Raw genomic sequence first — 13,096 nt, 5'->3', positions numbered from 1 at the left:
TGCAATTGTCTGGAATTAGAAAGTCAATTTCGCAACAATGAGAGCTTGAACCCGTGATCTTGGGACTCTAGAACAACACCTCTCTCTACTGCAGTAATTTGTGATCGACAAATAAGAATACTCTTACGATCGACAAATAAGAATACTCTTGCTCCCGTGAGAGATGAGTCAAGCCACTCGTAAAGTATAATTATTTTACGACGAGTCAAGCCACTAGTAAAGTATACTTATTGCAAAGTGCGGGGCTTGTAGACCTTTCACTCGAAAACTCATCACGCAAAGGTTCAACCTCGGTTATCGATCGATGGCTGTTGCTGGCGTGTACAAGCGTGTGTTACCTTGCCCACCAGCAATTGAATTTGCATCCCAGGAAGGAAAGGTCTGATACCTGACCATGAGATCAAATTCGCTTTGTTGCTTTTGGTTATTTATTTTCGTCCAGCTCATTTTTGTTGCATATTTCAGGCGCTGTTTGCTGAAGCTCTGGGAGATGGAACCATGAACGGGTTTTTCAGATTAATTGGCACTTTCCAAACACAAGCTGAACCAGCTTACTGCGGCCTCACTACCCTCTCAGTGGTGCTTAATGCCCTTTCTATCGATCCTGGCCGTAAATGGAAAGGTTTGCGAATACTTTGCAGAATGACGACAAATGATGCATGCATGCTTTCTTTTGTTGTTGTTGTTGTTGTTGTTGTAGTTGTAGTTGTTTAATAACGGTGCCTTTTGGCAGCCTTCGCAATTTGAATGATGCCCGAAGGTGCTCTGAATTTGATGGCTCCTTGATGTTGACAGGTCCCTGGAGGTGGTTTGATGAATCAATGCTAGATTGCTGTGAGCCTCTTGAGAAGGTAAAGCGAGAGGGCATCACTTTTGCAAAAGTGACTTGCTTGGCACAATGTGCTGGGGCCTCAGTTCAAGCTTTTCGTGCCAATCAAAGCTCGTTAAACTCATTCCGAGCCTTAGTAGAAACGTGTGTTTCTTCTGATGATCGCCATCTCATTGTCTCTTATGATAGGCGGTCGTTTCAACAGGTTTGTTGGACAAGCATCATAAAATCTCAAGGTGCAGTTTGTTTGTCTTCAATGGATATTAGTCTCTCTTTGTTTGGTCTGTCTCATAGAGTAGATGGGGTTAAAATTCCCTTTACTGTTCAGGAGCTGAGGTGGAGGAACTTCAACTTGGGGATTTTTTTGAGGAAAAAATGTTCTCAGATATTCTCAAAGTTTTCCTATCAGTTGGTTGATTGAGGGGTTTTTGGAGCTATGGTTTGAAGTGATTAGGTAGCTTGCAATCTTTGATCACTTATATTGGAAAAGTTACCCCATTAGTCTTCTCCAAGATGATGCCCAAGCCTCATTCAGACGGTTAGTGTTGGCAATCCTTAGACTTCAGGTTGCAACTGAAGATGTCACAATTCAGCTTTCTGAGATCCGTTTGGTTCTTTGACTCTAGAACATGCACAAGATATGAAGGAATTGGCAAAACCTTTTTCACTGGACATACTTCAAGCCATTTGCCAGACCACCATGTTTTTTTTGCATTTTGCTTTTGTATTGTGATGTGGGGTATAAGTTGTGGTGAGTTACATCTTTATTCCTTTCTCCTTGTAGAACACCAAGAACTTATCCAACATGAATTTTTACCAGCAACTTGTTGTGATCCTCTTATGCTTGTTTCTAGTCTCAGTTCAACCATTGCAAGCAATTTTTTAGACTTTTCAAAAGCGTCATCTTTATCCTTTAGAAAGTACATGCAAATTATCTTGCAACATGAAGTAGGAATAACCGCCCAAGTTGTGGTGTTAAAGTGCCCACAAACATACGCATGAACTAGCTGAAGAGGAGGTGGCTTTTTTTTTTTTTCCCCATTTCCAGAAAGAGACTTCTATTAGGTATGAAAAAGACATACAACAATCACAGCTATAAGCCGGAAAAGAATAGAATCACCCCAAGGAAGATTTTCTTCCTACCCTACAGCAGCTACTTCGACCTGTCCAAGAGTCTGGACCGGAACCGTCCTTACCCTATTACACTCAGATTCCGAGGTCTTCCTCATGCTTATTGGCCATTTTTGGAGGCCGTTGGAGCAACCTTTGGGCTAGTGCTACAGGTGCCCACCATCCTTGCTTTTCCCAATTCTGTTGCCTAGGTAGTCATTGTGTCGGCTGATGCTATTCCCAAGGTTATGGTGTTGGCTCATGACAATGAGTCCTTTGAGGATTTTGTGCGGCTTACGGGACCTAATGGTCCCTTGAAACAATGTATGGAGACATCGGGTAGACGTGATCAATGTTGGGTCTATCACAAGATGGGCCACTTTACGCGGGATTGCCCTAGGGCTAGGGGTCGTAGGTGGCACAAATGTGCTCCTCCAGCGCGACACAGCCTAATGCTTTGCCTCGGCTAGCCGTTTGCTAGGAGTGGTAGGTCGTCTCTCATGGCTACCCTCCAGGTGGGAACATTGGTGCCTCTCCCAAAGACAATGTACATAGTGATGATGTATTGGGTCAAAGTGATGAGTTTGCAGAGTCACCCTCATAGAAGGATGTTGCATTAGGGTAGAATGAATATGTTGAGTCCTCCTTGCTTGGGATAGACAACATAGAGGATGCACTTGGTATGGATGCAAAGAACATGTTGCCATCTTATAAGGCCTTGGAGGATGTACAGCAGGATATATGCTATGATGCCTTGCAAGGGACCCATGCATTGCACATGAATGCAGAGATTGTGCAGAGTCCAAGATAGAGTGAACATGCTGACATCGGACTTTGCTCCAAGGACTCCGGCCAAGTGGTTGCTCAGGTCCGGAATCAAAACGACTTCTTTACCATGACAAGTGCCCTTGGAAGAACCTGCCATCCCCTTGGGGGAGTGTCCTAAGTCTTGGACAGAAGAACAATACGACACTTTTCAAATTTATCAACAGTCAGCTTACAATCCCGCTCTCCTCTCCAAAGTAGATGAGACAGGGGAACCCGTCTCCTTTCTCTCTTGCCAAGACCTTGTCCAGGAATTCAACCTTGGTACTACAGACCCATCTTGTTAGCCTCTTGGATGCAAGACCACCCAACCCTACTTGACTAAGCAGTTGCCTTCTTCCTATCTTACAAGGATGTCTTGACCTAGACATACAAAGACTTGGATGGTGTCCCAGCCGACTTTGGTGTTCACACCATACCCCTCCAAGAAGGAACTTGTCCAATTTGTGGATGGGCCTACAAGCTCAACCCAAAGTATGTAGAAGTAGCCAAAGTAGAGCTGGAAAAAATGGATGAAGTCCACATCGTTTCCCCTGTGAAACACTCCGTATGGTTTCACCTATGGTCATCTCTCCTAAGAAGAAAACCAACAAGATCCATGTTTGTGTGGACTTTTGGTCCCTCAACAAAGCTACCATCAAGGATGGATTTCCTCTCCCATTCATCTTAGAGGATGTGGCCAGGCATGCCTTGAAAAGTTTCATGGATGGTTTCAATGGGTACAACCACGTGGCCATCCCACCCGGTGGACCACTCCAAGATAGCGTTCGTCACCCAATGGGGTAACATATATCTACAACAAGATGCCCTTTGGGCTTTGAGGCACCTTCCAACAGATCTTCACCAACATCTTCAGGGAGCTTCAGGGAGTACCTGCTCAATTTCCCCCCCATATAAGCTTTTTTGAACACCTTACACAATTAGCTTTAGTTTTTGCCAAGTCGCTCTTCCTGGTTACGTATTAATCCCTTTAAGTGTCATTTCTTGAGTGTCATGTCTTGGTGGTCCAAGGCACACTCGTAGGTCATATCATCTTTCCTGAAGGCTTGGCACCCAACCTTGATAAGATCGTCGCCATCCTTCGATTCCCACCCCCCATCAGTCCCAAAGGAACCCAAGTCTATGTCGGACACACCGGCTATCATTGCCGCTTCATAGATATGTATGCAAATGTAGCTCTTCCATTGACTTGCCTAGTCAAACCTTTCACCATCTTTGAGTGGTCCAACTTGGCGTCCAATGCCTTCACCTACCTTAAAAAGTACCTCACCGAAGCACCCATCATTATCCCACTCGACTGGTCGATCATCTTTCACGTCCACAGAGATGCAAGTCTCACTGCTGTTGGTGTAGTCCTCACCCAACCGAGTCTGGAGTACAAAATGGACCGGCCTATCTACGATCCCAGTTGCCTTCTCACTCCAATTAAGCAGAACTACAACACCACGCAGTAGGAAGGTTTGGCCAATGTCTACTCCTGCCAAAAGTTCCGTCACTATCTTTTGCGTAGGCACTTCAACGTCATCTCGGATCATGGTCACCGTGAAATGTGTTTCAGGCAACTTAAAACGTGAAACCTTTGAAACACGTGAAACGTTTCAACGTTTCAGTGAAATGTCCACTGAAACCTTCAAAGTGAAACATTTAAAATTTTGAAACTTTGAGATTTGACGTTTAAATATTAATGGTAGAGATGTCTTTTATGCTTGTGTTATCACTTGTCGTAATGTAGTATGTGAGTAAATTTTTTTTTTTAGAAAGAGACTTCTATTAAGTATGAAAAAAACATACAACAATCACAGCTATAAGTCGGAATAGAATAGAATCACCCCAATATATAAGATGATTTCAACCATTGAGGAGCATCATGATGCCATGTCAGACCTGTGGTACTAGAGGAAAAGAAGATGCCATGGTCCCACTCCTGCATAAATATCACGTGCGTTGCTTGTGCAAAATGAGAGGGCCCCTGAATGCGAGCCCAAGTAGCCATAAGAGTATGGATGATATCACCCCATATCGTACTAATGCACTGATACCAAAAAATCTGGACACCCTCAATAGCCTCCGTGCATCTAGCTCTCTATGTTGTAATACTGGCAACAATCTCCCAACTGGTGTCAATCCTCTGTTTGGGGGGTGTATAATCAGAGTGAGGAACATCCTGCAATAAACCATGTTGGGCAATACCTCTATGAATGAAAATAGCAGAATCTGTATCACTGCCCGCATAAAAAAGCTGCGGACCGGACTGGGACAGCCAAGCAATTGCCCCCCAAGTCACATGCATGGCTCGGCCACTCAATTTTCCCATAAGTTGGGCTACAGAACCCCAAATCTGCTGTGCAATGTTGCATCCCCATAGACAATGTTGTATAGTTTCAGAATCTGCCGCACACCTAGGACAGGAAGGTGCTACACCGAAAACCGATCTTCACTGATTGGTGGGGAGACCACCATGTAAGAATAACCAAAAGAAATGAGAGATGTGGCTCCTTCTGTATGAGTGCCAAAGTCTATGCCAATATCTGCACTATATCACTGGAGAAATATCATAGCTCTCCCAATGAGGCCTGAGAGTAGGGATCCTATGCATCTGTTGAGTGAGGAGAAGCCCAGCATTCCGGACGGTGAAACTGAAAAAAGGAAGGCTTTTCAAAGGATCGAAGGTATCAATCCACTCCCACTCTCCTGGATCCCACTGAAGATATATGATAGGACTGCCACCATATAACCACAAACACCAAGAGCCATGAGTCACTATCTGAAGAGAAGGGTCAATGAACCAATGCTTCCCCGAACGACCAACAATCCTCACTGGACTAAGCCTAGTATCTTTGATGATCTCCTCCATACTACATCACTCTAGGCATGATAGAGTAAATGATGCAATCTGTAGCCTCCTGGCCCAGGAGAGCAATGACTTGCAGAGGTATGCCTATCCTCGAAAAAACTCCCAGCCAACTCGGATGATAGTCTCCATGAAAGGTCCCAGAAAGCCACTCATGCGGAATAGCTGCATCAATATGATCAATACGAATGCGAGAGCCTCTAAGATGCTGAATGGGTGCAGCTCTCCGATCCTCCGGAAGACTCTTAAAGGTCTTCCAAGCAAGAATTGTGTATGCACATCTCTCTGATCCTGACCACTGCATATAACGAGATGCACCAAGTGGCCGACCAGCCTTATCCCTGATGAGCTTGTTCCACATAATAGGTTGTCGGTCAGCCTAATCCAAAGACCTACGAAGCATTTGTCGCATAAAAGATCTCATGCTTCTCCATGCTCTGACAATGGCTGCAATAAGAGGGGAATGGTGCCTTAATATCAGCCTTTGTGAACAAAAATCGTGTGCTGGGCATCCAGTCTCTCCCAACCCTGAGTGCACATCCGAAAATTTGAGACAAGAAAAAATTCTTCCAAGGCTCAGTCCTGGTAGGAAACCTCTGACCACAAGTTTGCAGAGCAACGCCCTGCATTGAACATCTGGATCGATAATATTCAAGCCCCCCTCTTGTTTGGGTTAAATAACTGTGAGCCAAGCTACCCTGGCATGAGTGTCTGAGGTGCCATCCAAACCCGACTAGAGAAAATTGCGGATCAATCTCCGCAATAGGCCAATGCATGCATGAGAGAAGCACCAGAAGTCATCACCACCTTACTCAACAGATACAAGATCTTCTATTGGAAATTCTATGCCTATTGCCCTTGGGCAAATGGTCAGGTTGAAAGCACCAACAAAGTGCTTTGCCACTAGATACGGAAAATGTGCCACCAACACCCAAGTCATTGGTCAAAGGCACTCCTAGGTACCTTGTGGGCTTATTGCACCACATTCAAAAGCTACCACAAGGCACATCCCCTTTAAATTGGCTCCCCCTCCGGAAGCAGTCATGCCCTTTGAATTTAACAATGGGTCACACAAGGTAGGGTCCGACCGCCACAATGATGTTTCACACCATGCCATTGTGCTCCGGATGACTGTCCTAGATGAAACCCGGGCATTGGCTGCCCAAGCAATGGAGGTTGATCAAAACCGGCGGAAGGCATGGCATGATCGCCATCTCTTGAAGCCCTGGTTCTAGGAAGGCCAACTGGTACTGGTGTACCAAGCTCGAGGAGAGTCTTCTTTCAGCCCTAAACACCATCCTGGATTAACCTGATGCAAAATGCAAGCAAAGAGATGGAGAGAAGAGAGGGAGATAGCTGAGTGTTAGTATATTCATATAGTACAAAAGGGTGTACGATTTGGCTCTTCAAAAGGTGGAAAACACCTAATCGAAGCCTAGTCTATTGACGTAGTCCAAAAGGGACTGAATGATTCAACAATGAACTTGACATAGCCTTTTCTAGGCTCTTCTTTTGCAAGGAACCTGGTTGAGATTAATCTACCCGACCTGTAATCTGTGTTGGCCAGCAACAATAGCTGCAGCGGACAGTCCTTTGTTCCTTTCCGGGGTTCTTCTGCACACAACTGAGCCAGGCTCATGTCCTAAACTTCTGTCTTTTCTTGCTGCCTATCAGGGATTAGCTTCTGGAATGAGCATGCACATGTCTTGCACATGACATCTCGCCCTGCTAAACTTGATGACGGTAGTCCAACCTCTGACCTTTGATGATTGTCATCATCCCTTTGTCTCCTCATGGACTCCCCAACCTGTCGTCCTTCCCTTCTGGCAATCTTTTCACGACGGAAAACCTTGCTTGGTCTCCAAATCCACTCCAAATCTAATGAAGATCTGTGCATCTGTTCCACCATGTTCCCTATCCCTTCATGCCTTGTCCCTGAACACTTTCTTTGGTCTTCTTTTTGTGAGTATTGAGTTTGGTACTGTCACTCCACCCCTTGGAGGATACTCTCCTTTGGAACCATTGCCTGAAAGCCTTTCTTGGTATGCCCCAAGTGGCATCCAACACACAGGACTGCTATTCCCCTTGGGTCTTGTGGAACACCACCAACCAACTTCCTAGGAACTTCATCCACGGCTTGTGTTACTCTCCTTGGAGGACTGTGCACCTTCATCTAGGACACCATTAGTGTTTAGCCTTGCTGAACCTGATGCTGATACAATGTTACCAAGTCACCACACCACCAAAAGATCAAGATACGGGCGATGGTTTCATCTATGCGCGATGCAGTAAGCGTGGGTGGGACATTGCCAGTAACAATATCTCAGAACCAACCTGAAAAGGGTGCGTGGGACATGAGCAACAACAATATTTGAGAACCAGCCTGAAGCTCTGAAACCAATGTCACATGCGGAAGCTCTGGGAGTCTTCTTTTAGCCCTAAACGCCATCTTGGAACAACTCGATGCAAAACGCAAGCAAAGAGATGAAGAGAAGAGAGAGAGAGCCGAGTTTCAATATATTCATAAAGTACAAAAAGGTGAGCCTCTGGCTGCCCTTCAAAAGGTGGAAAAGACCTAATCTAAACCTAGTCTATTGACTCAGTCCAGAAGGGACTGAATGATTCAACAATGAAGTTGACATAGCCTTTTATCAGCTCTTCTTTTGCACCTGGCGGACCTGCTGTCAGCCAGCAGATTAATCTACCCGACTTGCAATCTGTGTCGGCCAGCAACAGTAGCTGCAGCCGACAGTCCTCTGTTCACTTTCTTTGGGTTCTCCTACACACAACTGAGCCAGGCTCATGCCCTAAACTTCTGTCTTTTCCTACTGCCTATCAAAGATTAGCTTTTGGAATGAGCATGCACATGTCTTGCACGTGACAAAAACAGGGAAAGAAGCTGCTTTTGGCTTGGGAAGGGCCATTTCTGGTCCACCAAATTCTTCCTCAAGGTGCTGTGCAACTCCACACATTGGAAGGCCTTCTGCTTCCTTAGGTGAATGGCTCAAGGATTAAGGTGTATCACCTTGGAACCTCTCCTTAAATTCTTTCAATCCACACAAAAAAAAAGAAAAAAGAAAAAAGAAAAAAAGAAGAAGGTGAATAGCCCCTACTCATAGTGGGCCCTTTTTACTTTGCACCTCCGATACCTTCTCCCATGCAGCAGCTCCAAGCCTCCAATTTTATACCCGCTAGACGCCCTCTCATTCAGTAAAGCAAATACACCAGTCCTTGGTGGGGGCCCTTCAGAGGGTATTTGGGACCCAATCAGGTGTACTTGTTTGTTGTTCTTCTCTCTCTCTTGCACCCGTATCTCCACTACATTGTGCAATCATCAAGAACCAAGGTGCTGAATATTCCTTATCAAAGTATGATCTTGTTTGTAAGCTTCCGGATGCTATAGTGGTATCAAAGCTTTGCCTTTTGGTGAAGAGACTTAGCCAACAAAAGAAGATTTTTTTTTTCCGTTGTGTGGTTGGTTTTTAGACACCAGTTGCACTCCCATTCGGGTGTGACTCTTGTCCCTTGAAGGATGGTTGGTTTATAGCCTCCGGAAGCGACCTGAAATGTCTCCCACACACATAGTGGATAGTTTTATTGCGGTCAGGGAAAAACTTGACCACTCCCACTATGGCGAACCTAGACGATGAGAGAGAACACGAGATCCATGAAGAAATTGTTTCTTTGAGGTGATGTTCATTCAGCTCGTATCTATGATGATACGATGGTCTCTTCCAAGTCTAAACCTGTAACCGAGCAGGGGAACAAGCATAAAAGAAAGTTCTCTGCACCTATGGCTAACACAATTGAAGGAAAGTCTTCGGACCAACCTTCGAAGAATTCAAGTTCGACACCACCGAAGAAGAAACGACTCCTTAAGGCTTTAAAGCTCAAGAAGGAGGGACGTTGTTTTATCCGCGAAGAAAAAGGACACATGCGTAATGAGTGCTCGAAGCAAAAGGGTGCAAAGACCAATGCAAGACCCAAGCCAAAGGCAGCTTATCAGTTGTCTTTGGCAGGTACGTCAGTTACTGTACTTTCTCGCCCTAGTACATGTTTTGATTGTCTGTTCAACTCTAAAGTATTTGGCTTGTATGATCTCCGAGTTTATGGAGAAGTGAATGGCCATAGAATTCACATTCTTCTAGACCTTGGCAGCTCACACAACTTTGTTAACTACAAACTTGTGGAGAAATTGAGTCTTGATACGGCACCCAGCGATCACACCTATGAGGTACGCCTACCTGCGGGAAGGCAAGTATGGGATCGAAAGGTGGAGATGCTTCCAATCCAGATTCAGGACTACAAAGATACTCTGGAATGCTATGTTATGCACCTAGAAAATGTAGACTTGTTATTGGGATTGCGTGGTTTAAGACTCGTCAAGTCCAGATAGATTGGTCTAGTCATATTTTTTGTTTTCAGCATAAGGACACCCATTATAGTATTTTAGGTGATTGTATACATCCCTCTCAGGGACCTCTTGTAAATACAGTTGATTTTGGAAATATAATGGATTCTTCTTTGTATACCGCTTTCCATTGTGCATTGATTCCACTTTCTTCATTTCTCATCCCACTTTCTTCATTTCTCATCCCTTCCATGGAAGTCAATGAATTAAGTGTGTTTGAAAGCAAAGAATTACAGAAGATACTTGATTCGTTTCAAGATGTATTTCCTAAGGAACTGCCATCGGGTTTACCACCTGAAAGGGCAGTAGATCATTGTATTGATTTGATCCCTGGTGCCCATCCTGTCAGTATTCCACCTTACAGGATGAGCCAAGCTGAGGAAGATGAGTTGGCTAAACATTTGAGGATAGGCGAGATCCGTCTAAGTAAATCACCTTGGGGTGCACCTGTGTTGCTTAGGAGAAAGAAGGACAACACCTGGAGAATGTGTATAGATTTCAAGAGATTGAACAAGCTGATAATTAAGAACCGTTATCCTCTCCCTAGATCAGATGACCTGATTGACCGGTTAGCAGGAGCGAAATATTTCACGAAGATAGATTTACGTACTGGCTATCACTAGATACGTATTCATGAAAGGCATGTCGAAAGAACCGCCTTTTGAACTGGGTATGGCCATTACGAGTTTCTCGTATTACGTTTTGGGTTAACCAATGCTCCAGTCACTTTCTAGCAAATGATGAACGATCTTTTTCGTGAACATTTGGGAAAATTTGTGGTGGTGTTCCTGATGATATTTTGATATATAGTCGTACTCTTGAGGATCATGTTAGACACCTCACGATTGTCTTATCTATTTTAAGACAAAATCGACTATATGCTAAATTAAGTAAATGTGAGTTTTTTATGACAGAAATCATTTACTTGGGACACAAGATCACTAGAGATGGATTGAATACACACAATAGAAGGTTCTGGACTGGCCTATACCGCGAATAGTGAAACAACTTCGTTCTTTTCTCGGTTTTGTTGTTTTTCTTTGGAAATCTGTGCAGGAGTACTCTCAGCTCACACTACCGATGACCAACTTATTGAAAGGTCGTGGACGTAAGTCAAATCAGCCTATCACTTGGAATAACGATTTGGATATGGCCTTTAGACTTTTGAAAGATAAAGTCAAGGAAGCACCTATCTTAGCATTACCCGATCCTAGTCGGCCTTATGTTCTTGAAACTGATGCCAGTAACTATGCCATCGGGGTTGCTCTATTTCAAGATAGTAGACCGGTTGCTTTTGAAAGTAAAAAGTTAGACGACACTCAATCTCGTTGGCCAACCCTTGAGAAGGAGCTTTATGCTGTGATTCATGCTCTCAAGGTTTGGAGACATTATTTATATAGCTCCAAGTTTGTGGTATTGGGCTGATCATCAGTCAATCAAGTATGTGTGTGATGCGGATGATTTGAGAGGAAGGAAAGCTCGTTGGGCTGAGTTAATGCAAGATTTTGATTTTGAGATCCGTTATCGGAAAGGATTCATAAATAGTATTACAGATGCGCTTAGTCGAATTAGAGAGGTGAATACTTTGTCGTTCACCGAGATTTCTACTGACTTATTTTAGTAATTGAGAGGGCTTTGCAGGACTGATAGTTATTTTGGTCTATTTTGGCAGAAGATCCAAGACGGGAGCTCATTGATTGACCAAGACTCAATGACTGAGCAGTCTACCATTTAGGTTGCAGGAGGCCAGTGGATGATTCGGAATGGTTTACTATTCCGTAATGACAAAATTTGTGTACCACAGATCCCGGACATTAGGTCCATGATTCTTAAGGAGTGTCATGACGCCTCTTCTGTTGGACACCCTGGGATACATAGGACACTATCGTTAGTGAAACACTTTTTATTGGCCAAAGATGAAAGGGTATGTAGAAGATTATGTTCTCAAGTGTCAAATTTGTCAGGCAAATAAAGCTGAACGCTTTAGACAGGCTGGGTTGTTGCATCCTTTGCAAATCCCAGGTAATAAATGGGAAAGTATTTCCATGGATTTTATTACTGGATTGCCAAGAACACATCAAGGCCACGATTCTATTTGGGTTGTGGTAGATCGCTTGACAAAAATGGCTAGATTTTTACCAACCCGGAAGACTATTACAGCTACGCAATTAGTACGGCAGTTTATCGAGCAATTATTTAGACTATACGGGTTACCGCCGCAGGACATAGTCAGTGATAGGGACTCTAAGTTTACGAGTGATTTTTGGAAACTTGTTTTTGAGAAGTTGGAAACAACTTTGAATTTGAGTTCCTCCGATCATCCTCAATCTGATGGCCAGACTGAAAGAGTGAATCAGATTTTGGAGGATATGCTTTGAGTATATGTATCCAAAAGACAGAGTTCATGGGAGGATTATCTTCCTATGTTAGAATTTGCATATAATAGTACTAAGCATACGAGTACAGGTTTTAGTCCTTTCATGCTTATGTATGGTTTTCAACCTAGATCACCTGTTACAGTAGGATTCTTAGGACTTCAGCATGATGCAGCACGCAAGATATGCAAGAAATGTTACAAGTTGTGAAGGAATCTATTAGAAGTGCTCAAGACCGAGACAGATTATATTCTAATAGACATCGTTCACCTAGTGAGTTCTCTGAAGGAACGATGGTGTATTTGCGAGTTCCGAAAGATTCTGAGACTTTACGGACAGGTCGATCACCGAAATTATCCCCTAGATACTGTGGACCATTTTGTATTACACGAAGGATTGGTTCAGTTGCATATGAATTGGATTTGCCTTCTCATGTGAAAGTCCATCTTGTATTTTATGTCAATAGACTTAAGGAAGTACTAGGTGAAACAGACCAGTTAGTTACTCCTCAAGAAATTATAGATGTCGAGGACATGACATTTGTTCCGCACGAACCTGAAAAGATTCTTGATTTCGTGAAAGAAGATTGCGTAATACGCTTATCACGGAATACAAGATCAAGTGGAAGGATCGTGTTGAGGAGGACGCTACATGGGAGACATTGACTACTCTTCAGAGAGATTATCCTGGCTTTT

The 13,096-nt window shown here is 43.9% G+C and overlaps 1 protein-coding gene across 5 annotated transcripts in view; it reads left to right on the top strand.

Moving 5' to 3' along the window:
* The first annotated feature begins 223 nt into the window (after positions 1 to 223).
* Positions 224 to 13,096, top strand: part of LOC147617535 (glutathione gamma-glutamylcysteinyltransferase 1-like) — a 76,312-nt gene continuing 63,439 nt past the window's right edge. For 2 of the 5 annotated variants that reach the window (XM_086775798.1, XM_086775797.1), the window contains exons 1-3: positions 227 to 379; positions 466 to 622; positions 796 to 1,034. In XM_086775798.1, the coding sequence (XP_086631924.1) occupies positions 305 to 379; positions 466 to 622; positions 796 to 1,034 (471 nt within the window). In that variant the 5' untranslated portion in view covers positions 227 to 304. Of the gene's footprint in view, positions 380 to 465; positions 623 to 795; positions 1,066 to 13,096 lie in introns of all 5 variants that reach the window. The other 3 variants (XM_086775794.1, XM_086775793.1, XM_086775796.1) reach the window with 3 other exon arrangements.

The sequence above is a fragment of the Cibotium barometz genome, chromosome 36 (assembly GCF_041138505.1).
Source record: "Cibotium barometz isolate CiBa-2024 chromosome 36, ASM4113850v1, whole genome shotgun sequence".
In the NCBI taxonomy this organism is placed as follows: domain Eukaryota; kingdom Viridiplantae; phylum Streptophyta; class Polypodiopsida; order Cyatheales; family Cibotiaceae; genus Cibotium; species Cibotium barometz.
Note: the sequence above shows the minus strand (reverse complement) of the source record. Positions and strands in the feature narration are given on the sequence as shown.